The sequence below is a fragment of the Dermochelys coriacea genome, chromosome 10 (genome assembly GCF_009764565.3).
Source record: "Dermochelys coriacea isolate rDerCor1 chromosome 10, rDerCor1.pri.v4, whole genome shotgun sequence".
Taxonomy (NCBI): Eukaryota; Metazoa; Chordata; order Testudines; family Dermochelyidae; genus Dermochelys; species Dermochelys coriacea.
In genome coordinates, this window is record NC_050077.1 from 43,191,181 (window position 1) to 43,214,881 (window position 23,701).

Genomic DNA, 23,701 nt, shown 5'->3' on the forward strand with positions numbered 1-23,701 from the left:
ATAGGACTAGTTCTAGACTATAATACTTACATTATATAGCCATCCTTATCTATAGTATCGAAGTGCTTGCTTGCATTAGTAAAACCATACCTCATTTTTGTGTGGTAACTAAATATTATACCTATTCTGTAGATGGGGAAAATAAGAGGTGAAGTGATTTGCCAAGGTCACAGGAAATCAGAAGCAGAAATAGGAACAGAACCAAATCCCCTGCTCTACCACTAGAAACACTTCCATAAAATATCGGAAGGGCTAGGAATTGGGGGAAACACTTCAGCTTTTATATCCACTGCTTCCTTGAAATTCATAATAGAAGATGGTCACTTAGAAAATGATATACAGGAGTCCATTTTGAGTAAGCACAGCTCAAGGAGGGTATCTATGCAACAACCTGCTTCTTCATAATCCAACAGAAGTCTATGCTCAATATTCACTGTAACGTTACTGGATGTATACTGTATCTACTGCATTCAGAAACACTTCAGGTTCCCGGTTTAAAGCTTTTCTATCCTACTATAAAATGTCATTGATATATATGAGCCAAGCCTAGATCAAACATTGTTGTATGACTCAAAATGTATTTAAAGTTAATCCACAAACCTATCAGCCATGACTAGACTAACAGGAGAGGCCAAACTTCACTTTCTAAATAACCTTTTCCATGACAAAAGAAAATAAATTGGAGTTATGTTCCATAAGATCAACAATACACACTGGAAAAGTGCTTTCTTCCCCATATAGTATTATCAGTTACTGTAAAATGATTTGATTGGACTGCTTGAGGAAAGGAAATTGGAAGATGGGAGCCAGTCAATTTCAATTCAAAACCAGTAAAGCATTTCAGAAAATATCTGATTAACTTAAAATGCAGTAGGGAGATTAAAATCCTGTCTCAGCAGGCTGATATTAACTCCATCCTGATTTGAGGAGCAGAGCTCCGTTTATTCTACCACCATTTGCTTGGGCAAAATAAATAACACAGAGAGTTATAGATCTTGATGTGGCAACAAAGGGAATTGATTTTCAGAGCAACTCTTCCCATGGGGGATAAAGGACAAAATAATGAATGGTTTTAACTACTAACACGTCAGTTCCTGAATAATGGTTGCCACAGAACACTGCTCTGAGTTGTTCACTTCCCACCAGTCTCTTTAGGGTTAGATTTAGAGATTTCTAACCTGATTCCAGCATCAGCTCCCAATCCCAAAACCTGCCCCAGACCATTTATTATACACTCACAGAATGATCTCATCATTTCCTTTTTAGATTGAACTGTCTATAAAAGAGACACCCTTTAATCTCAACCTTTAAGTCTTCAGCTGTCGAGGAGCCATGAGACAGGTTAGCCCTGACAAGCAGATAATTCAAACCACAATTCTTTCAGCCCAGGATAAATCTTTTGTAAAAGGAACCTAAAAGCAGGTTGGAAGATGTTGGTTCCAAGTTTCTTACTGCTCCTGTCTTGTAGCACAAGTTTGCAAAGACAGGAGCAAACTTTAAACTTTGCATCAAAATGAGGAAGCCAAATGCAAAAACACCAGGGGGAAGTAGTAACAGTATTCCATGGAGCCTTATCTAGAATAGTAGTTTTCAAACTGCGGGTCGCCACAGTCAACACAGCTCTGGCCAGCACTGCCGACTGAGCTGTGTGACAGGGTCGGACCAGATGGCTACAGGAGAGTGACAGAAGGCAGATATATTAGCCCCAGGTTAAGTAGGTCCCCTTTCCCTGGTAAGGTAACAGGGAAGGTTCCAGAGCAATCAGGAATTTTCTGGAAACAATTAAGGCTAGAATCAATTAGGGTAGGCTAATCAGGGCACCTGGGTTTAAAAAGGAGCTCACTTCAGTTTGTGGTGCGTGTGAGGAGCTGGGAGCAAGAGGTGCAAGAAGCTGAGAGTGAGAACGCGTACTGATGGAGGACTGAGGAGTACAAGCATTATCAGACATCAGGAGGAAGGTCCTATGGTGAGGATAAAGAAGGTGTTGGGAGGAGGCCATGGGGAAGTAGCCCAGGGAGTTGTAGCTGTCGCACAGCTGTTCCAGAAGGCACTCTAGATAGCTGCATTCCACAGGACCCTGGGCTGGAACCCGAAGTAGAGGGCGGGCCTGGGTTCCCCCCAAACCTCCCAACTCCTGATCAGACACAGGAGGAGTTGACCTGGACTGTGGGTTCACGAAAACAGCCAAACTGAGGGCTGCCGAGAATTTCCGAGGTGAGCAAATCCGACAATAAGCACAAGACCCACCAAGGTAGAGGAGGAACTTTGTCACGGCTGTTAAAAGTCCCATTGGCGGTGCTGCTTGGCTAAGGCAGGCTAGTCCCTGCCTGTTCCGACACCGCGCTGCGCCCCGGTAGCAGCCAGTAGCAGGTCCGACTCCTGGGGGGGGGAAAGGGGGGCTGCAGGGCTCCATGCAATGCCCACGCTCAGAGCACTGGCTCCACACTCCCATTGGCCGGTTCCCACAGGGCAGTGCCTGCGGGAGCCAGAAGTGCTACTGGCCACTTCCAGGGCGCAGCACGGCCCGCAGTGGCAGGACAGGCAGGAAGCCTGCCTTAGCACCACTGCTGAGTGGGAGCCGCCCAAGTAAGCCAATCCCCTGCCCCAGCCCTGAGCCCCGCCCCAAACCCGGAGTCCCTTCCTGAACCCCAAACCACTCATACCCAGCCCCATTCCAGAGCCTGCACCCCATCCCAGAGCCCTGACCCCCCCGAACCCCAAACCTCTGCCCCAGCCCTAAGCCCTCCCCAAACCCAGATCCCTTTCCTACACCCTAAACCCCTCATCCCTGGCCCAGTCCTACCCCAGAGCCTGCACCCCCACCCCAGAACCCTGACCCCCACCGACACCCCAACACCCTGCTCCAGCCCTGAGCCCCTCCCACACCCCAAACCCCTCATCCCCAGCTCCGTTGGGTCGCGGGCATCAACAATTTTCTCAACTCGGTCGCCATAAAAAAAGTTTGAAAACCACTGATCTAGGACCAGGTCACTTGCACACTGTATGTAGAAATAGCTAATTTATAACCAGCTTTTAAATTGTTTCACAAATATGATCCACAGTCAGGAAAAGAAATTTAATAGCAGTCTTCTACCCAGCACAAACAAAAGCAATCTTATGATCTCAATTCAGCATAATAATAATAATAATACTTAGCTCTTATGTTGAACTTTTCATAAGTAGATCTCAAAGGGGAGATCCCCATTTTACAGATGGGGAAACTGAGGCACAGAAGGGAAAGGACTCGACAAAGGTGCCATAGCAGGACAGTGGCAGAAATGGGAATAGAACCCAGGTTTCCTGAGTCAAAGTCCAGTGCTCTGCTCATCAAGCAACACTGCTTTTAGAAGGCATTGATAGTCAGACTGCATATATTGGTATGTAAAAGTCTGCTCAGAGAAGACATTATTTCAGTTCTTCCTTTGTGTATCTTTAGTCCCAAATGGATGCAGCCAGCACCCATTACTGTGCAGGCAGAGGAGAGGGGACTGTGCTCTGAAACCCATTCACTGCCTCTGCTCTTCTGGAGAAGTGGCTTTGCTCGGCCAAGTTCCGCTCAGATACTAGGAGTGCCTCATTAAAAAAAGTGCAATGTTTCCGATAGTGCCGTTCCCTGAAACATTCCAAGAACTGCACCATACCTGAGGAGCAGTAGCCTTAAGTGGGGGAAAAAAAAAAAAGACTGGGAGGGACAGAGGTCTACAAATTGGAGAAGTTCAGAGGAGAGCAACAAAAATGATTAAAGGTCTAGCAAACATGACAAAAAAGGGAAGATTGAAAAAATTGGGTGTGTTTAGTCTATAGAAGAGAAGAGCAAGTATGTAAAAGGTTATTATAAAGAGGAGGGTGATAAAATGTTCTCCTTACCACTGAGGACAGGACAAGTAGTAATGGGCTTAAATTTCAGCAAGGGAGATTTAGGTTAGACATTAAGAAAAACTTCCTGATTATAAGCTCTAGAACATATTACCTAAGGAGGTTGTGGAATCTCTGTCACTTAAAGTTTTTAAGAACAGATTATACAGCCACTAATACTTAGGGCTGGTCTACACTAAAGATGTAAGGCAAAATAACTTAGATCGATTTACAGTGGTGGTCTACACTGCACCTATGTCGATGGGAGATGCTCTCCCGACTACTTACCTTCCGCCTCCGGGGGAGGTGGAGTACAGATGTTGACGGGAGAGTGCTCTGCCATCGACTTAGGGTATCTTCTAAATCGACACCACTGCATCAATCACAGCAGTGCAGATTTAGCCATAAGTATAGACAAGCCCTCAGTCCTGCCTCAGTGCAGGACTAGATGACTTGAATGAGAATACCTACTACAGTAGGGCTAGCTTAGGGCAACAGAGTAGAAAGTAAGGTCACTCCTTATCTTGCAAAATACTTTCCCCATAATACAAAATAATTCACATTCACTGAGGTGACATGGCCAGGATGCATCATCTCAGCTACAACCACTTGATAAATCCAGTTATGTGATTACCATATCTGGCCAACCCAGAGAAAACTTCCCGATGGGCACTGTACAACTGTAACACCCTGAGGCCCTAAACCAAAATCAGGGTCCCAGTGTACCAAGTGCTGAACAAACAGCTGACATTCCAAGGCCCTGATCCTGCAAGCTGCTATGTGCAGGTGGATACCAGAGCCCTACTGAAGTCAGTGAGGCTCCATGTGGGTACAGAAGTTCACTAAGTCAGAGCAGCTTGCGGACTGGGTCTGCGATTCACAAATTAACTGGTCTCCATCAACTTGTAACTTTGCTTGTACTGATGTTGATTTGATTGGGAAATTGCCACAAGGTAATGTCACCTTTTCAGGCTTGTGTATCTTGACAGCAGTGCTCCTTTAAAACAAGCGCAAACACACTTCTTTATAGAGCAAAGCTTATGCAGATTTCTCTAGCCCCCGAATTTATTCTAATTCAGCTGAAGAGATGATGAGTTAGGCTTCTTGGTTAATGCAGAAGCCTCATCAAGAGGCTCTAGTAGAGTAGAAGAATGAATCACTGAAAAGTAATATTGCTGTGCTTCCCCTCCCGTAACTTCTCTCCATAAAAGTACACACCATATACCACTCTTCCTTCCTATCCTTACCCGCCCCCACAATCTCTCTCTCTCTCTCTCACACACACACACAAAAAGAAAATGCATCCGATGAAGTGAGCTGTAGCTCACGAAAGCTTATGCTCAAATAAATTTGTTAGTCTCTAAGGTGCCACAAGTACTCCTTTTCTTTTTGCGAATACAGACTAACATGGCTGCTACTCTGAAACCTGTCAGAGTACACACTGTTATGTCAATTCCCATTACAAATCTTGCTCTTGCCCTCATTTTCCAGAGATTAACAAACAGGCTGATCAAACAGGCTATTGCTCACCACACTAAAAGCAATGCAGGCAAACAGTATCTGGCAAATATGGAGCCTTCCAAAGCTTTCCCCTCAAACGCTACTGAGCCACGCCAGAGAGGATGCCCACCTTTAGTGCAAGGGACACTGCCATGATGAAAAAAGAGGCAAAGGCCTGATTCTCCTCTCCCAGCAGCATTCATTCTGCATAACTGCTGAAGTCAGAGTTACATTGGTGTGGATAGGAGAATCAGGCCTATAAACGAGAGGAGAATGTTCCTGTTTCTCGTTAGTTGTCACTTAGCCAAGCTATGTGTATGTTGATCTCGAGTCTTTCCTCCCAAATCCATTGATCCAGCCGCTAATCAGAGATAAGCAACAAAAGTAAATTCTCCCTCATTTCTCAAGATCTTCCCGACAATGAGATGCCCAGAACTGAACACAATGTTTCAGGCAGGATGGATAAAAATCAATGATTTTAAAAAAAATTGGATTTTTTTAATTTAAATCAGATTTTTTGATTAAAATGCTTTTTGAGGGAAAAACCTATGTAAAGATAGTTTTAATTAAGATACATTATAGCTCAAAAATATCTCATCCTGGAATAGGGATTATAAATTCTAATTCTATAGTATGAGACAATATATTTATGTAATGTCTAAGAAAAGTTTATAAATGAGTTCCAATAGTTTATGGATTAGGGACCCAATCTTATGGGGTTCCAGCAGCTTCTATATAGATTATTTAGATTAATCTTTCTATCTACCCAATGGGACTCAGTGATCAGTCTAGAAGATACCATCAGAGATGCTTAGTTTTCCAGTTCTCAAACTGTGGATTTATGTCTCCAGAGGTAACATGCTTGTTAACAGCAAAAATGTTTTAAATAAATAAATAAAGTAATATATAGAGGTGAGAAATAACAGACCTCAACCCTATTGTCCCTCTGCAATTTGGGTACACAGTCAATCCCTTACCTCTCTCTAAAAGTACAAAGTTTCAAAAAGTTCAATGAATAGAAGATTGTTGGGGGCGGAATAGAACTGGACAAGGAGAAGTAGTCTGGAGATAAATGTGGGAAGGAGGGACAGACAGTAGAAACAAAAGTGAAACTGTTTGAGCAGCATATTCCAGAAATCTTGAGGTCTTTCTGCGTGTAGCCTTCATTGATTTGAGATCTACCATACCATTCTCTCACTAGAAGGGAAAATCTATAAAGGCAGCAGACCGTAAAAGAGACCCAGTTTGGGAATATTTTAATGAAGTTCCTTTACCTGTGGGTAAGACAGGCATGCATGCAAAATGCAAACAGTGCAACAAAGAAATGCAAGGCATGGTTGACTGAATGAAACAACATCATGGGAAGTGTTCCTTCTCAGGAGGAAGCTGCGTTGAAGATGATGAAAGGAACATGTCTGAACAAGCAAGATCTTCAGGTTGGTAAATTTTTTATTTCATACTTCTTTCTTAAGGACTGCCTGCCTTCCTTCTGGACTATTCTTGAATTCTCACATTTGAGCAAAAAATATAGTTGTTACTCTATGGTACTGTCATTTTAGATGTAGTTGTGGTAAAAAAATAAATAGCTGAAACAGGCAGATCTTCCTTTTACAATTTCACCTTTAAAGTAGTACTGAGCGTCAGTGAGTGCAATGAGTAATACTAAATGAGCAGTATGATAATAATAATTAAATTAAATAACTGCATTGATTTATTTGTTTAGGAGAATCCATCCTCAACATACAGGATTCTGAAGACTATCCACCTTCAAGATCACCATCATTTTCTATAGTTTTAGAGTTATCTGCCAATGATAGTGTTTCAGTCACACCATGTATGTCACATAGCCACAGTATATCATCACCTGTAGCAAAAAGAAGAAAAATTTCCATCATAGATACATTTGTGATAAGAACCAGCAGATTATAAAGAGAAGTAACTGATGAAAAAAATTGCCCGGCTTGTTTATGCAACAACTCTCCTTTCCATATACTTGAGAACCCACACTTCATTAACATGGTTCAATCATTAAGACCAGGATACAGTCCACCCAACAGAGTAGATGTAGCAGGCAAATTGCTGGATAAAGTGTCTGAAAGAGAAATTGAGCAGTGTGCAAAAGGTCTAGAGTAGTGGTTCCCAAACTAGGGGTGCCGCTTGTTCAAGGAAAGCCCCTGGTGGACTGAGTTGATTTGTTTACCTGCTGCGTCCACAGGTTTGGCTGATCGCGGCTCCCACTGGCCAATGGGGGCTGTGGAAAGGGTGGCCAGCACGTCCCTCGGCCCGCACCGCTTCCCACAGCCCCCATGGGCCAAGAACGGCTAACTGTGGCCAGTGGGAGCTGCGATCGGCCAAACCTGCGGACACAGCAGGTAAACAAATGGGCCCTGCCCGCCAGGGGCTTTCCCTGAACAAGCAGCACCCCTAGTTTGGGAACCACTGGTCTAGAGGGTGAAATTATTAACCCGAGTCTTGATTGGGTGGAGCAATGTCCACAATGATCCTGTTATATGTGTTTGTGTGACAACAGAAGGAGGGAATGTCTTCCTTACAGAAACAATTGATACATCAGGAAATGCACACACAGCAGAATACTTACAAGAAGTAACAGTAAAAGCTATAACAAACTGTGGGGAAAAAAATCAAATGTCTAGTATGCAGCTTGGTCACAGACAATGCTGTAAACGTATCCAAGATGAGAAGAAATTATTTAGAAGGGAGCGAAGAGAGTCCCAAGCTAACAACATACAGCTGCAGTGCTCATTTGCTGCACCTCCTAGCCAAAGACTTCAGTGTTCCAGAAATAAAGGCTAATGTTGTTGAAATTGCAAAATACTTCTGTAACAACCACTTTGCAGCAGCTGCTCTGAAAAAAGTGGAAGGAACCAAGCTAACTCTCCCACAAGACGAGCGATGGAACTCAGTAGTGGACTGTTTTGAGCACTATATCGAGAACTGGTCTAAGCTGATGACAGTTTGTGAACAAAATTGTGAAAAAATAGATGGCACTGTCACAGCCAAAGTTCTCAACATTGGGCTAAGAGAAATGTTGAACACATGCTGAGTACCCTGAAGCCTATTTCTGTAGCCGTGAACAAAATGCAAGGAAACAGCTGTTTTATTGCTGATGCTGTTGAAATTTGAAAGGAACTGGGTGAGATCTTAAAAAGAGAAATATGCGATGACAGAGTTAAATTACAAGCATTAAAAAAAAAACAAATGGGACAAGCACTATCTACAGCTCATTTTCTTGCAAATATTCTCAATACTCGGTACCGGGGTGAAACTTTAACTGCTGAACAAGAGGAGTTGGCTATGACATGGACATCCAACAATCATCCCTCCATAATGCCAACTATAATAAACTTCAGCACTAAGGGTGAACCATTCAAGAATATATGTTTGCTGATTATGTTGTAAAGAAAGTCAACTGGAAGGAAGTCACTTAAGTACTTGGATTCAGAGACTGTTGAAGTGATAATCTCACTTTTAACAGCAGTAGTTGCTGCTTCTTCCGCTGTAGAAAGAATATTTTCTTCCTTTGGACTAATTCATTCCAAATTGAGAAATCGTTTGGGATCTAAAAAAGCAGGAAAGCTTGTTCTTCTTTTCCAGATTATGAACAAACAGGAAAACGAAGGTGAAGACGACTGAGTTAGCTGCAGAAGCCAATATTTTAAGTTTCTCACGTTGACCTGGCTGACATAGTCGATTTAATTTTTTATTTTTTAATATTTCATTTAACTATTTAGTTTAAAACAAGTTTAACAAAAAAAAACCCTGATTTTAAAAAACTTGAATGTTTCACTAAATTCAAAATTCATATGCTTGTTTTGTTAAATTATTATATGTTTGCTGTTGAAGAAAAAATCCAGAATACATAACACTGTTGTTTTAGTTAAATAAAACAATTTAAATGTCAGTCTGGTGATGTTTTCCTCCTAAAAGAGCATGGCAAGAAAAATCCTCTAAATATTAATGATTAACCTGTTGAATTGGAGATAGTTCATCTCTCAATGACTTCATAAATATCTGCTTCAATTACCTTTGGTAAATGAAATAACCAAACAATCATTCATTTTCTGATATAGCTGTAATACTAATCTGAAAATTTCAAAATAATCACTTTAAAAATGTATAGTGTGTATCTTCTAAAAATGAAACGTACATCTATCTCTGAGTTGTGAGCAATATGTATAAAGGTTATAACAACCAACAAGAATGCACTTTTATGTAGAAATCCATGATTAAATCAAGTCTTCCTGACTAGTGATTTAAATCAAATCCACCCCGGTTTCAAGTGTGTTCTGACCAGAACTACATAGACTATCCACCTACCTGTTGCCCAAACAATTTATTGTAAAGTCCTATCTGAGTATTTGGCTACTGTCACCCCTACATTTCTTTCACTATCACTGTTCCAAGTGCTTCCCTCACATGAATTTTCACTAAGTTTTCAGAAAATCCCTTAATTATTAAAAAGCTCATTTCCAGTTCCACTTTAAGTTCATATAGCAGACTGAATGATGTTGGGTCTTCTGGGACTGAGAGGCAGACTCTCAGCTTGTCACAGAGTAGTCTCTTACCCTCAACAGTTCTACCTACAACTCCCAGGTGTTTGCCACGGCCTCTCCCCATGACCACAGCTTTCAGCTTGCCAGCTCCAGCAGCTGCTGTACAAAGAGGGGGCCCAGTGGCACCATGTGACCAAGTGTGGCCAGTAAATCCTGGCAAAAATCTGGGGGGCAATGTGACTCCTCCTGTCACCTCTGGCTTCTGCCCAGCAGGGATGTGGGGATCTCAGGGCTTCAACCACATGGGGCATGCCTACCAGGGCTCAGGGATTCAGCAGAAGCAGGGCTGAAGTCCTGAGATCCCCCTCCCTGCAGGGCAGAAACCCCTAGCCCCACCACTCTGCCACAAGGCTGAAGATCCAAGCAACTGTCTTGCGAACCCCAGCTCTTAAACTACAGAGGGTCAGTAAGTTTGGCCACCACTGCCATACACACAAGTGATTAAAGAAAGACCAGATGGTGCAGTAAATGAGTATACTTGCTTTTCACCTCTGGAAACAAATGATTCATATACAGATTGGTTGTGTGCTTCTCAGACAGGTTAACACATTATGAAGCAATCTTTTTACGTTGTCCTACCTAAGTAATACTATTGTAAGCACATCCTTAAACAAACCTTTTCTTGGGCGGGGTTTCTGAGGTTCTGTAGCTATTGGGAATGGTGAAGCCTGAAATGATAGAAAAGGACACTGTTAAAATGGCAAGGCTTCTTCAAGGAATTCCCCCACAAAACTCCACAAAAGGACAGCTGGCAAATGTCAAAGCAAAAACAGCAGCATCTCTGCTAAACAGAATCTACTGTACCAGCCAGATGCTAGTCATTTCTGTTGGAAGCTCAATCCAGATTTTTGCTATTTGTGTAGATTGAGAAAAATCTCTGATTTTAATAAGTACAAGTGTGTTTACTGCTGGCTAACATCAATATAGTTAGTGGACCTACATTTATTAGGGTTTAGGAAGTGAGAATTACATGGGCATATTTTGCTTATTGAAAATACAATCATATAAAAAGCTCCTTAAAATCAAAGAGGGAATGGCAGAAACCAATTACACAAGAACAATAGCTGCTTACATAGCTAATTACAGCACTGTGGGTCTGAAGTGATTTGGGGAAGGAGAATAGAAGGTTCTCTGTAGTAATGAGTAGTCACATGAGACTTGCTGGAATTATTCACATGCACAAGGGTTTGCAGGATTGGGCCCTAAGGAAAGGAGTCCCAACATCAACTGTGAGAGGCATTTGATTAACAGGGTATTTCAAAAAGCTCTCTGTGCTGTTCTGAAGACATCACTGGTAGGGTCTGGTGCTGGAATAGGGTGGTCTCATTCTTGTACCCTAGCATACCTAGCATTTGCTGGATCAGGAAAGGTAAGCTATGGGAACGACTCTGCTGTGATCTAGTGGGGAGATCTAGTAACCCCCTTTCTATTCTTGGCACTGGCAGATGGAGGATACATTCTTAGCATCCCTAGCCATTTAGAGACATCCACTCCCACTGCTTTCGATGCAAAGCTAATTGTGAAATTATTGAGCCTTAGTGAAGATGAGATCTTTTCTACATTGAGAGAATATACACTAGGATCATAGCAATGCACTGGAGCAGATTAAAGGCACACCAAGCCCAGACTTCTGCCTCTCACTGTGCAAAACGGTAAATGCTTCAGAGAAATGCCAGAACCTGCACAAAAGACAGTACACCAATGTTTGATTCTAAACATGTCAAAATCTCAAGCAGAAGAGTGCTGTTTGTAGCAAACCTGACAGATATTGTAGGTATCCTGTTGACAGCAAAGAGAAGATAATTATTCATATAAAGATCACAAAAATCCTTTTGCCGTTCTTACATTTGACTCTCACCATGGAGTTAAGGCAGACACTTAGGAAGTTAAGGCCGCTATTGACAAAAGGGAAACATCCTTTAGACACAAAAAGCATAACTCACTCAAAGCAGGTTTCTACACTCAAAACATTGAACAGATCTACTTCGTGTTTGCATCTAGGATCAGATCTGCTGTTTTTAGTAATCAAAGTTAGGAGTAAAAAAGCAATCAAACCTTCAAGCCAATACAACTGAGCTAGATTCTATTCCATCTCATCCATCACCAACAGTTAAGGTTAAGACCAACTTTCTGTTTAAAGCTTGACTCTAAGTGCTCTAAAATCTGCCTGTTTACTTTGATTGCTGTGAAATTAGATGAGTGGTTTCAGAGTAGCAGCTGTGCTAGTCGGTATTCGCAAAAAGAAAAGGTGTCAGAGTAGCAGCCGTGTTAGTCTGTATTCGCAAAAAGAAAGGGAGTACTTGTGGCACCTTAGAGACTAACAAATTTATTTGAGCATAAGCTTTCATGAGCTACAGCTCACTTCATCCGATGCATCCAATGAAGTGAGCTGTAGCTCACAAAAGCTTATGCTCAAATAAATTTGTTAGTCTCTAAGGTGCCACAAGTACTCCTTTTCTTTTTGTGAAATTAGATATGTCTCATAGGGTCTCAGGGTTCTGTTAGTGATCAAATTTTGGAACCATTTGATCAAGAGGTTCTCAAGATTTGGCCCCTGGAAAAAACCTGGTTTTCTTAAAGTTGACACATTCTGACAATTTGAAGTGTTGTTGTAGCCATGTTGGTTCCAGGATATTAAAGCTACAAGGTGGGTGAGGTAATTTTTACTGGACCAACATCTGTGGGTGAGAGACAAGTTTTCTGGCTACACTGACCTCTTCTTCATTCTGGCCATGTTTTTTGAACAGCCCCAGAAGGACAGCTGCCATAGGGATTAAACCAGGGCTGAGATCACGTACCCTTCCTTCAATACAGTGCCTGGCACCCACCAGCCTTTTGGGAGAAATCAAATTCAAACATTATTCGAAGAATTTGCTTCTCCAGTTAGATGCATAACACGCAGTTCTAAGGCTCATGTGCGTAATAGATCAGTGGTTTTCAAACTGCGCGTTGTCACCCAGTATTGGGTCAATGAATGTAAGACACTGGGTCACAGCAGCTCTGGTCAGCACCGCTAACTAGGCCATTAAAAGTTCTGGTGGCAGTGCTGCCCAGCTAAGGCAGGCTAGTTCTTACCTGTTCTAACACCTCACTGCACCCCAGAAGCAGCCAGCAGCAGGTCCAACTCCTAGACGGGGGGCCACAGGGCTCCACGCACTGTCCCTGCCCTGAGCACCATATCTGCACTTGCCTCTCTGGTAGTGTCTGAGCTGCTCTCCCTGCAGTGGAATGCGACTTCCACAGCAACCGGCAGTAGCTAGGTCGATGGCAGAATTCGTTCATTGACCTAGCCATGTCTACACCAGGGATCAGGTTCATTTAACTATGACGCTCAGAGGAGTGAATTTTTCACACTCCTTTGTACCGTAGCTATGTCAACCTAACTTGTAAGTGTAAACCAGGCCTCAATCTAGGACAAATTTTTGCCACTTACAACACTGGAGACTGTGGCAGCTCGTTTGTAAATCTCCCTTTGGCATCCCAGTGCCTAGCTGTCTTGGGATGGCAGGTCTACAAATTGTTAATCAGACACTCAGAAAAGAGTTAAACAGAAGTATAGATATAAAAGTAGAAAAACTTGCTCTCTCTCTCTCTCTCAATTGACTAGCAACTCCTTTCACTTCCATAGTTCAGACATTCAGTAATGCAAAAAAATCCACACACCAGTCTTTCCTATTAGGCATTTTCTTATAGACTCACAAAGGTGGGTGAAGAAAGTGATTTACTGTGCCATGTCCTGCCACTTCCCATGGCTCAGTATAAAATCATTCCCTACAGTACATTTTCTACTGGTTTGGGGAGTCTGGGCTTAAAGCATCTGAATCTCATGTTTATGTCATGTTACTACTCCCCAGCACACTTGTTGGAGGTGCTGAATCCATTTAGATTGGAGTATGGCTATTCTTCTCTTTTACACTGGAAGCAACTCAGTGGAGAATAAGCAATATTGCTGAAGCTTTGTGTCCCCCCTGAGGTGATAAAAACTCAGAATTCCAATGATGCAGCCTGCTTGTCAGGTGCTATTAAGAGACCTTCTCCACCTCCCTAGGACACGGCTGACAGATTCTATCTTTGGGAAAGTCTTAGGTTCAGTGAGGAAACTAATTATGGCGACTAAATTTCTGTTCTAATCAGTTAATAAATCTCTTTCAGGTCTCCAAAGATTAAAACATAAGCTGATTACACTGACAGCAGAGGGTGACAGGGTTGGACCCCTGTCAGGTGTCAAGGCAAAGGAAAATTCTCCAGATAAAGGAGAATACCCTTGCCCCTGTTGAAAGTCAGAGTAAGATTGAATGCCTATTACATTGTGAATATTAATGTCCACAAAAATAGCACAAAGAAAAGAAAAATTTTTGGGACATTTAAATAATGTGGGAAAACAGATCTAGCACAAACAGTGAAGTGACACATTTAAGTTGTGTTGTGACACATTTAAGTGATGCTGCTTTGTGATAAGCATTGTACTTTTCATAGACCAAAATGTCAGTAGTTTCAGACTGTAATGCCAAACTGAAACATTTTTAACGACATGCTCAAGTGATTTAAATAAAACTAGGTCACTCTCAGAGCATAATCCTTTTACCAGGAGTGTCATGCTGAGCTGAAACACAGCAATCAAACTATTAAAGACTCAAAATTAAATTGATTTTCAGATGAAAATCAACCTTGGGATGAATTCTCTGAAAGCCAAGTTTCTAGTCAAACTCTGCAGCTGTGGTTACCAAAATGTCTATAATGTTTAACATCACTGGTTCACTCCACCTCTGAAAGGAAGTAGGGATGGATGCCCTCCTTACAAACCCACTGCAACAGCAAAAGTTCTACTCTATTGACCAACACCTTACTCCACCAATATCTCCCAGGTGTATTGAGAACCTGCTCATTCCAGTGACTACATTTTATTTATAATAGCCTGGCAGAGCCCTGAGTGAGCAAGCTGGATTCTGTTCTAAATCACTCATCATGAACAGAATTATTAACAGGTTTCAGAGTAGCAGCCATGTTAGTCTGTATTCGCAAAAAGAAAAGGAGTACTTGTGGCACCTTAGAGACTAACAAATTTATTAGAGCATAAGCTTTCGTGAGCTACAGTTCACTTCATTGGATGCATTCACCAGAATTATTAACGGACTTCCTTTCCAGCCCTATGTTTCTGTGATCTCAAGAGGTCATCTAGTCAAGAGCCCCTTGATCTGAGGCAGGAACAAGTAATCCTAGATCATTACTGACAGGTGTTCGTCTAACCTATTCTTTAAAACCTCCAATGACAGGGATTCCACAACCTCCCTACATGACTTGTTCCAGTGCTTACCTCTGCTTATAGCTAGAAAGTTTTTCCTAATACCTAACCTAAATCTCCCTTGCTGCAAACTAAGCTGATTACTTCTTGTCCTACCCTCAGTGGGGGAGGACATCTGATCACGGTCCTCTTCCAAACAACCTTTTACATATTTGAAGATTGTTATGTCCCCATTTCCTCCCCGCAAGACTTCTCTTTTCTAGTCTAAATGTGCCCAATTCTTTCAACTTTTTCTCATAGGTCAGGTTTTCTAAACCTCTTATCATATATGTAGCTCTCCCCTGGACTGTCTTCAATTTGTTCACATCCTTTTTAAAGCCTGGTGCCCAAAACTGCCAAGTAGAGTGGAACAATTACCTCCTGTGTCTTACATACAACACTCCTGTTAATACATCCCAGGATAACATTTTGCTTGTTCATAACAGTGTGAAACGAATAAGCCCACCTTGACTTTCAGAGCTGAGGCTGAGAATGAAGTACTGCCAGAACAAACTAACAAGAAAAAAAATCAAATAAAATTTTACTAGTAAATTGTGTTTACTTAATCTAGAGATTAAACATAGAGCCCCAAAATGTGTTTTCAGAGCAGAACCACCCTTTAATGAGAGATTACTGTATTTTCAGGATCATCTATTTAGTTCTGTAATGTACCAATGTTTTACACGTCAGTGCAAAAGCTACTCATGAACAAGATTCTGCATGGGAAGTTAAGTGATAACAGCAAGGTTGAGAAGCTAAAATGTAGACTAACTTCGGAAAGAAACAGTTATTGTTTTCCAATTACCCTTTTATTATTTTAAAGACAAATAAAAAAAGAAAGCTTGCAAACCCCATTTACATACATTCTCAAAACAGAAACTGTATTGGCTGCAGCTGATAAAACTGCATCTTTTATAGCCTTTCTTCTGCTATCACCGCTGTCAGCACAGAGTTCCCCTCTGTCCATTCTTGGGAGAAAGTAGAAATGGAAAGGAATGTGGGTAACTGGATGCTTCAGTGAGAGACTTTGGCTAGTTAGGAAATTAATAATGGAATAAGGAGAGGCCTTTCACATCCAATTCCCCAATTTAAATTTGACTCAAATTAAAGTAGCTGTTATTTGATGACTGTTTGGTGGTCCATGTGAAAGAAATTGAGTGATCTCCATCTAGTTCCTAGTGAGCAAATGTTCACATAGCAGTAATTGTCCCCCTTGTTGACTGTTCCACTAGAGAGGTAAAGAACTGAATGGGTCTTGGAGACTGAACTATTCCCTCACTCCTAAGCATGGTCCCTCCAGGTCAAAGCTGAGGAACATTAATACGGTAGCGTGGAAGCTTGTATTAAAAGGTGTCTGTTTGTGGATAAGGAGTGTTTTGATCTACAGAGCTACCAACCAGGTACCGGACAGAATTAAAACCCATACACTGAAAAAATTATTACCTATATCACAGAATCATAGAAGATTAAGTTTGGAAGAGACTTCAGGAGGTCCAACCCCCTGCTCAAAACAGGACCAATATCAACTAAATCATCCCAGCCAGGGCTTTATCAAGCTGAGTCTTGAAAACCTCTAAGGATGGAGATTCCACCACCTCCCAAGGTAACCGATTCCAGTGCTTCACCACCCTCCTAGCGAAACAGTGTTTCCCAATATCCAACCTAGACCTCCCCCACTGCAACTTGAGACCATTACTCCTTGTTCTGTCACCACTGAGAACAGCCTAGCTCCATCCTCTTTGGAACCCTCCTTCAGGTAGTTGAAGGCTGCTATCAAATCCCCCCTCACTCTTCTCTTCTGCAGCCTAAATAACTCCAGTTTCCTCAGCCGCTCTTTGTAAGTCATGTGCCCCAACCCCCTGATCATTTTCGTTGCCCTCCACTGGACTTTCTCCAATTTGTCCACATCCTTTCTGTAGTGGGGAGCCCAAAACTGGACACAGTACTCCAGATGTGGCCTCACCAGTGCCAAATAGAGGCGAACAATCACTTCCCTCGATCTGCTGGCAATGCTCAGACTAATGCAGTCCAATATGCCGTTAGCCTTCTTGACAACAAGGGCACACTGTTCACTCATATCCAGCTTCTCATCCACTGTAATCTCCACGTCCTTTTCTGCAGAACTGCTGCTTAGCCAGCTGGCCCCCAGCCTGTAGAGGTGCATGAGATTCTTCCATCCCAAGTGCAGGACTCTGCACTTGTCCTTGTTGAATCTCATCAGATTTCTTTTGGCCCAATCCTCCAATTTAGATCACTCTGGACCCTATCCCTACCCTCCAGCATATCTACCTCTCTCCCCAGCTTAGTGTCATCCATGAACTTGCTAAGGGTGCAATCTAGCCCATAATCCAGATCATTAATAAAAACAACGAGGAGTCCAGTGGCACCTTAAAGACTAACAGATTTATTTGGGCATAACAATTCATGGGTAAAAAACTCACTTCTTCAGATGCATGGAGTGAATATATATATTGGCACATGAAGAGAAGAGAGTTACCTTACAAGTGGAGAACCAATGTTGAAGGCCAATTTAGTCAGGGTGGATGTAGCCACTCCCAATAATTGATGAGGAGGTGTCAATACCAAGACAGGGAAAATTATTTTTGTAGTGAGCCAGCCACTCCCAGTCCCTATTCAAGCCCAAATTGATGGTCTTAAATTTGCAAGTTAATTGTTGCTCAGCAGTTTCTCTTTAAAGTCTGTTTTTGAAGTTTTTTTCTTGAAGTATGGCTACTTTTAAATCTGTTATTGAATGTCCAGGGAGACTGAAGTGTTCTCTTACTGGCTTTTGTGTGTTACCGTTCCTGATGTCTGATTTGTGTCCAATTATTATTTTACGTAGAGACTGTCCGGTTTGGCCAATATAAATGGCAGAGGGGCATTGCTGGCACATAATGGCATATATCACATGAGTAGATGTGCAAGTGAATGAGCCTCTGATGGTGTGGATGGTTTGGTTGGGTCCTATGATGGTGTTGCTACAGTAGATATCGAGAGAAGGCAACAGGTTTTGTTAAAGGGATTGGTTCCTGGGTTAGTGTTTTTGTGGTATGGTGTGTAGTTGCTGGTGAGTATTTGCTTCAGGTTGGGGAGCTGTCTGTAAGCGAGGATTGGCCGGCCTGCCTCCCAAGGCTTGTGAGAGTGGGGGGTTCGTTTTCCAGGATAGGTTGTAGATTGTTGATGATGCACTGGAGAGGTTTTAGCTGGGGGCTGTACATGATGTCCAATGGTGTTGTGTTATTTTCCTTATTGGGCCTGTCCTGTAGTAGGTGATTTCTGGGTACCCGTCTCAATCTGTCAATTTGTTTCCTCACTTCCCCAAGTGGGTATTGTACTTTCCCTGACCGTTTTCTTGTTGCTAACATACCTGTAGAAACCCTTCTTGTTACCCTTCACATCCCCTGCTAGCTGCAACTTCAGTTGTGTTTTGGCCTTCCTGATTACACCCCTGCATGCTTGAGCAATATTTTTATACTCTTCTCTAGTCATCTGTCCAAGTTTCCACTTCTTGTAAGCTTCCTTTTTGTGTTTAAGCTCACTGAATATTTCACTGTTAAGCCAAATTGGTCACCTGCCATATTTGCTATTCTTTCTGCACATTGGGATGGTTTGTTCCTGCATCCTCAATAAGGCTTCTTTAAAATAAAGCCAGCTTTCCTGGACTCCTTTCCTCCCTCATATTAGCCTCCCAGGGGATCCTGCCCATCAGTTCCCTAAGGGAGTCCAAGTCTGCTTTTCTGAAGTCCAGGGTCCATATTTTGCTACTCTCTTTTCTTCCTTTTGTGAGGATCCTGAACATAACCATCTCATGGTCACTGCTGCCCAGGTTGTCACCCTCTTCTACTTCCCCTACCAATTCTTCCCTGTTTGTAAGCAGCAGTTCAAGAGAAGAACGTCCCCTGGTTGGTTCCTCTAGTAGTTGCACCAGGAAGTTATCCCCAACACTCTCCAAAAACTTCCTGGATTGTCTGTGCACTGCTGTATTGCTCTCCCAGCAGATGTCAGGGTGACTACACGCACTACAGGGTGCACACGCCCATCATGACATCACCCTTGTTGCTCTCACTTCGAAATGTAACCCAAAAACTCTCAACAGGCTTTTCTCCAGTTTCATACTGGAGCTCTGAGGAATAATACTGCTCTCTTACATACAGTGCAACTCCTCCAACTTTCCTCCCCTGCCTGTCCTTCCTGAACAGTTTATACCCATCCATGACAGTGCTCCAGTCATGTGAGCTACCCCACCAAGTCTTTGTTATTCCAATCATAGTTCTTTGACTGTGCCAGGACTTCCAATTCTTCCTGCTTGTTTCCCAGGTTTCTTGTGTTCATGTTCATGCCCCTAAGGTAAGTAGCCGATTGCCTCTCTCAGTATGAATCAGGAGGCCCCCTCTCTTGCACCCTCCTCCTTGTCTTTCCTCCCGGTATCCCATTTCCACATTTACTTCAAGGCTTAGGTCACCGTCCCTATCAGAGCAATAGTGCACCTGGGCCGTTTTCAGCCCCGGGTTAGACAATCATCTAGATAATGTGGTGGTAGGATGCCAGCACCCTGTGTCTCCAGCAGAGCTTACACCAGCATTCGTACCAGTGCAGCTGCCCTGTTGTTGCAACACAGGTACTAATGTTGCATCTGCACCCCTGTCCCCATCCCACCCCGTCCCCCCTTTTAAGGGTCCCTCATTTGGCGCCTCCCACCCCTCGGGCCGGCTCCCCCACAAGGGCGCTTCGACTGGGTACGAAATCTAATTTCCAGGCGCAGCCAGGCCGAGCGGGGCCCTACGACGGCCAACGCCGGGGGGAGGCCGAGCCTCCTTACAGACGAGGCTTTGGCTGGTCTTTTCAGCTCCGCACCGCTGAGCGCCGAGAGCCCCGTGCACAGCAGAGCCCCGGGGACCAAGGCCCCTGCTGCCGGAGCGGCGCTAATGGGACTTCGGGGCTCGGCGGGGAGCTGGATGCAGGGCCGCGGCCACACCTCAGGGAGCGGGGAAGAGGAAAGAGGGCCCCGGCAGCAAGCTCCCAGCAGGGAAGTGGGTTCCTGAGGGTCCCCGGCCCCCCTCACCGGCTCGGCTCCGAGTCCCGGCTCCGCCATCGCTCTACCCCAGGATCCCGCGCGTCGGAAGCTGTCCGTTACCAAGGTTACTAGCTGACCCGGAAGAGCTGAGAGGAGGAACCATAGAGAGGGGTGAACCGCTGGCCCGACAATACGCAGCGCCCGCAGGCAGGAGCCCCAGAGAAAGGCCCGCTCCTTGCGGAGGCCGCGTCTCTCCGCCTCAGGCCGGGAGTCCCGCCCCTACCCACACTGGCCTCTAGGGGCGGGGCCGGTAGGGGCTTCACCGCTGCGTCCAGCCAATCGCTGAGCCACCCCTGGGGGCTGCCCTGGCAACAGTCCCCTACTGCGTGCTGCGGCTGGTGCTCGGCCCGGCTGGCTGGGAGCTCGCGGGCACTGGGGGGACAATGGGCCCCGCCCGGCGCCGCCGAGTGCTCGCCAGCGCGGAGCGTGTCCTGAGAGCGCCTCCGCCAGGAGCCAGTGGGGCGGGGGGTGACGTGAATCCGGAGCTGGTTGCGGGACGGATCCCTAGGCTGGCCGAGGGGAGGGAGAATCCCGGGCGGCCTCGGGGAGCGGAAGCGAGCCGAGGACTTTGCTCAGCTGTCGCTCCCAGGGGGAATGGGCGGGTAGAGGGCGCAGGTAACCGGCTGTGGCCCAGGGCCCGCGGCCCTGCCTGTCAGCGCGTTGGGGGCAGGCGGGGCACTCGTTGTCAGTTTTCACTTCCAGTTGGCTGCAGGGTTGATTATTCCTGGGTAGTTCGTTATGTAAAGCCTAGGTCAGTGATTTCCCGCTGTTTGCGGTCAGCGGGGTGTAGGGGCCAAGGCCTCGGAGCACCAAGGCAGCACTTCTAGCCCACTGATTTGCATGAAGGTGAGGGTCCTAGAGCCCTCTGAGGAAGTGAGCTGTAGCTCACGAAAGCTTATGCTCCAATAAACTTGTTAGTCTCTTAAGGTGCCACAAGTCCTCCTGTTCTTTCTGAGGATCTGGGTCTACCTTGTTTTGCCTTAGCTAGTGGAGACTACATTATTTGGAATAGCAGCATAAAAGAATGGGTAGGGCAACAGAATTTAAAATGTAAAGTACTCTAGTCAATGGGTGATCCTGTGGCAGTGGTAGAGCCTGGGTGAACTTAAACCAAAGCTGATAACAGTAAAAGCTTAAATTATTCTACCCTCTGTGGACCCACTTCCAATAATGATACAAAAATTTCCATGAACTTCAGGGAATGCAGGATCAGCTCATTATACTCTATGGTGCCACATCACTGGCTAGAATTAAGGCTAGAGTAATACTTTTCCTTGCTTCTGATTTTGCACACGAGCAAGTCTGAATAAGAACATAAAAGAACTAATTAAAACCGAATCTTCATACTTAAACTGAGTGAATTGAACAGCATAGACAGAACTCTGAGACAGTCGCTTCAACCAGTATCGGGTTTACAATGGCGCAGGGGCGCCGGGTCCACCCTTGGAAGAGGCCCACAAAGGGTTAATCTAGCCTGGGCCACAGCCCAGCAGTGTGAAGACTCTACAACTTCCCTGCGGCAGCTGAAACGCTCAGCCGCCTAGGGAGCGCAGTGCGCAGGTGCAAAAGGGACTGGCTGTTGCAGGGTTTGCTGGGAGTTGTAGTTTGCATGTCGCTGGGGCTCTGGGACCTGCGCTGCCAGCTGTACTATTAATTCCAGAATGCCCCGTGCCGTGCTACCAGCCACCCCAGCTGAAGTGGTCATACCGGACCAAAAAGAAACCCCAAGCAAGGAAATGGTCTTGTGCAGGGAGAGGTTCCTGGCGCTAATCTCGCTGTGCTCCCCTCCCCCTTGGAGCTCCTGGCTCCCCCCCAAACCTGAGTCTCCCCCTCTATCGTGGGGAGCTGGGGGCAGCCCCCCTGCGAACGTGATGCCTGGGGTCTCCTGGGTACTGTCTCGACCCTGCACTTCAGGGTGGGGATGGTTGTCTGTGGTGTCTGGGAGGAGGGGGGGTTGTGATAGCGGGGCTTGTCAGTGCTGGCTGCTGCACCCCCTGCCAGTGGGAATACCCAGAAACTGCCCCCCTGCACACTGGGGAGGGGAGGGAGCACAGCCCAGTTTTGGGGGAAAGGGGCAAGTTAGGGTGCGATGGGGGAGCTGGCAGTGATTCCATGTGGGGGGGCTGTAGGAGAAGAAGGGTGTTAAGGTGGGGGTTGGTGTGGCAGATGGAGGGAGGGGAAAGTCTGGGTTGAAAGTGGGGGTTGGCTCAGTGTGCGGGAGGTAGCAGAAGAAAGGGAGGTGACAGCTCTGGGGTGAAAGTATGTGTGGGGAGGTGGGCAGTAGCAGAGAGATTGAGAGCCTTTGTTAGGGGATAGTTGTGTGGGATGGGAACGGTGGGAGGGACCGGGAGGGGCAGGAGAGCCCAGGTGTGAAGATTGGGGTAGGAGCTTGAGGCTGGATTGTGGTATTCTTTGTGGTTAAGTGTGTGTGTGTGTCTCAGTGGCCCTTTCTCCCTGCAAAAGATGGGCACCAGCAATTTACCTCCTCACACTCTGCCCCAAAGTTTTGTAAACATTATCGTACCAAAGTCAAAAATGCAGCTTTCAAAAAATGTATTTATGAAACATAACTTTGGGTGGAGCAGGTGGTGATGGGGAGATGCAGGTGCGACACCACTGACTGCTACATCGAGGCTTAATGTGGCTCATAAGTGTGCTAATTAAGCACTTGAGTTCAGGGTCCTACGGAGGTCCTGAGTGTTTAAAGAAAAAAGACAGAACTAATACTCAATCCCCCTCCCACATAAACCAAATTCAGTGGTGTTCTGGGTACATTGATGTTAGCTCAGTTTGTTCTCTATGGGCTGAGTGGAGGTCTCATTTTGACTTCAAATATCTTGTTTTTGAATAAATGTTTTCATTCCCATCCCAGCAATACCACATTTACTATGGCATCAATGGTGCTGTCATGCTGGGCCCACACTTGGAAAGGATTGATCACAACCACATGGGGCCCACAAATAAGTTTGGTGTCAGGCCCACAAAAAGTTAATCCGGCCCTGACTTCAACTGAGGCCTGATCCTTAAAAATTAGCTTGAGCTAGCAGGTTATGAAAAATTTATAGTTATGTGGACCTAACCGCTGTCATAGAGAAAGTTGACAGAGTAATTCTTCCCCGCACCTAGCTACCACATCTTGAAATGGATTAATTGCATTGACACACAGAAAAAAACCTTCCCTCCATGTAGGAAGTGTCTATAGTACTGTGCTGCAGTGTCACTGTAGTAACTAGAAAAGGAGTACTTGTGGCACCTTAGAGACTAACAAATTTATTAGAGCATAAGCTTTCGTGAGCTACAGCTCACTTCATCGGATGCATTGCATTGCATCCGATGAAGTGAGCTGTAGCTCACGAAAGCTTATGCTCTAATAAATTTGTTAGTCTCTAAGGTGCCACAAGTACTCTTTTTCTTTTT

General features: G+C 44.7%; 1 protein-coding gene across 3 annotated transcripts in view; it reads right to left on the reverse strand.

The window, feature by feature from the left end:
- BBS4 (Bardet-Biedl syndrome 4) overlaps positions 1 to 20,521 on the reverse strand; it is a 74,056-nt gene extending 53,535 nt beyond the window's left edge. The window contains exons 1-2 of one of the 3 annotated variants that reach the window (XM_038419567.2): positions 20,273 to 20,521; positions 10,546 to 10,597 (exon numbers count right to left, since the gene is read on the reverse strand). In XM_038419567.2, coding sequence (XP_038275495.1) covers positions 10,546 to 10,597; positions 20,273 to 20,302 — 82 coding nt within the window. In that variant the 5' untranslated portion in view covers positions 20,303 to 20,521. The remainder of the gene's footprint in view (positions 1 to 10,545; positions 10,598 to 20,272) is intronic. The other 2 variants (XM_038419571.2, XM_038419570.2) reach the window with 2 other exon arrangements.
- Between the last annotated feature and the right edge of the window lie 3,180 nt (positions 20,522 to 23,701).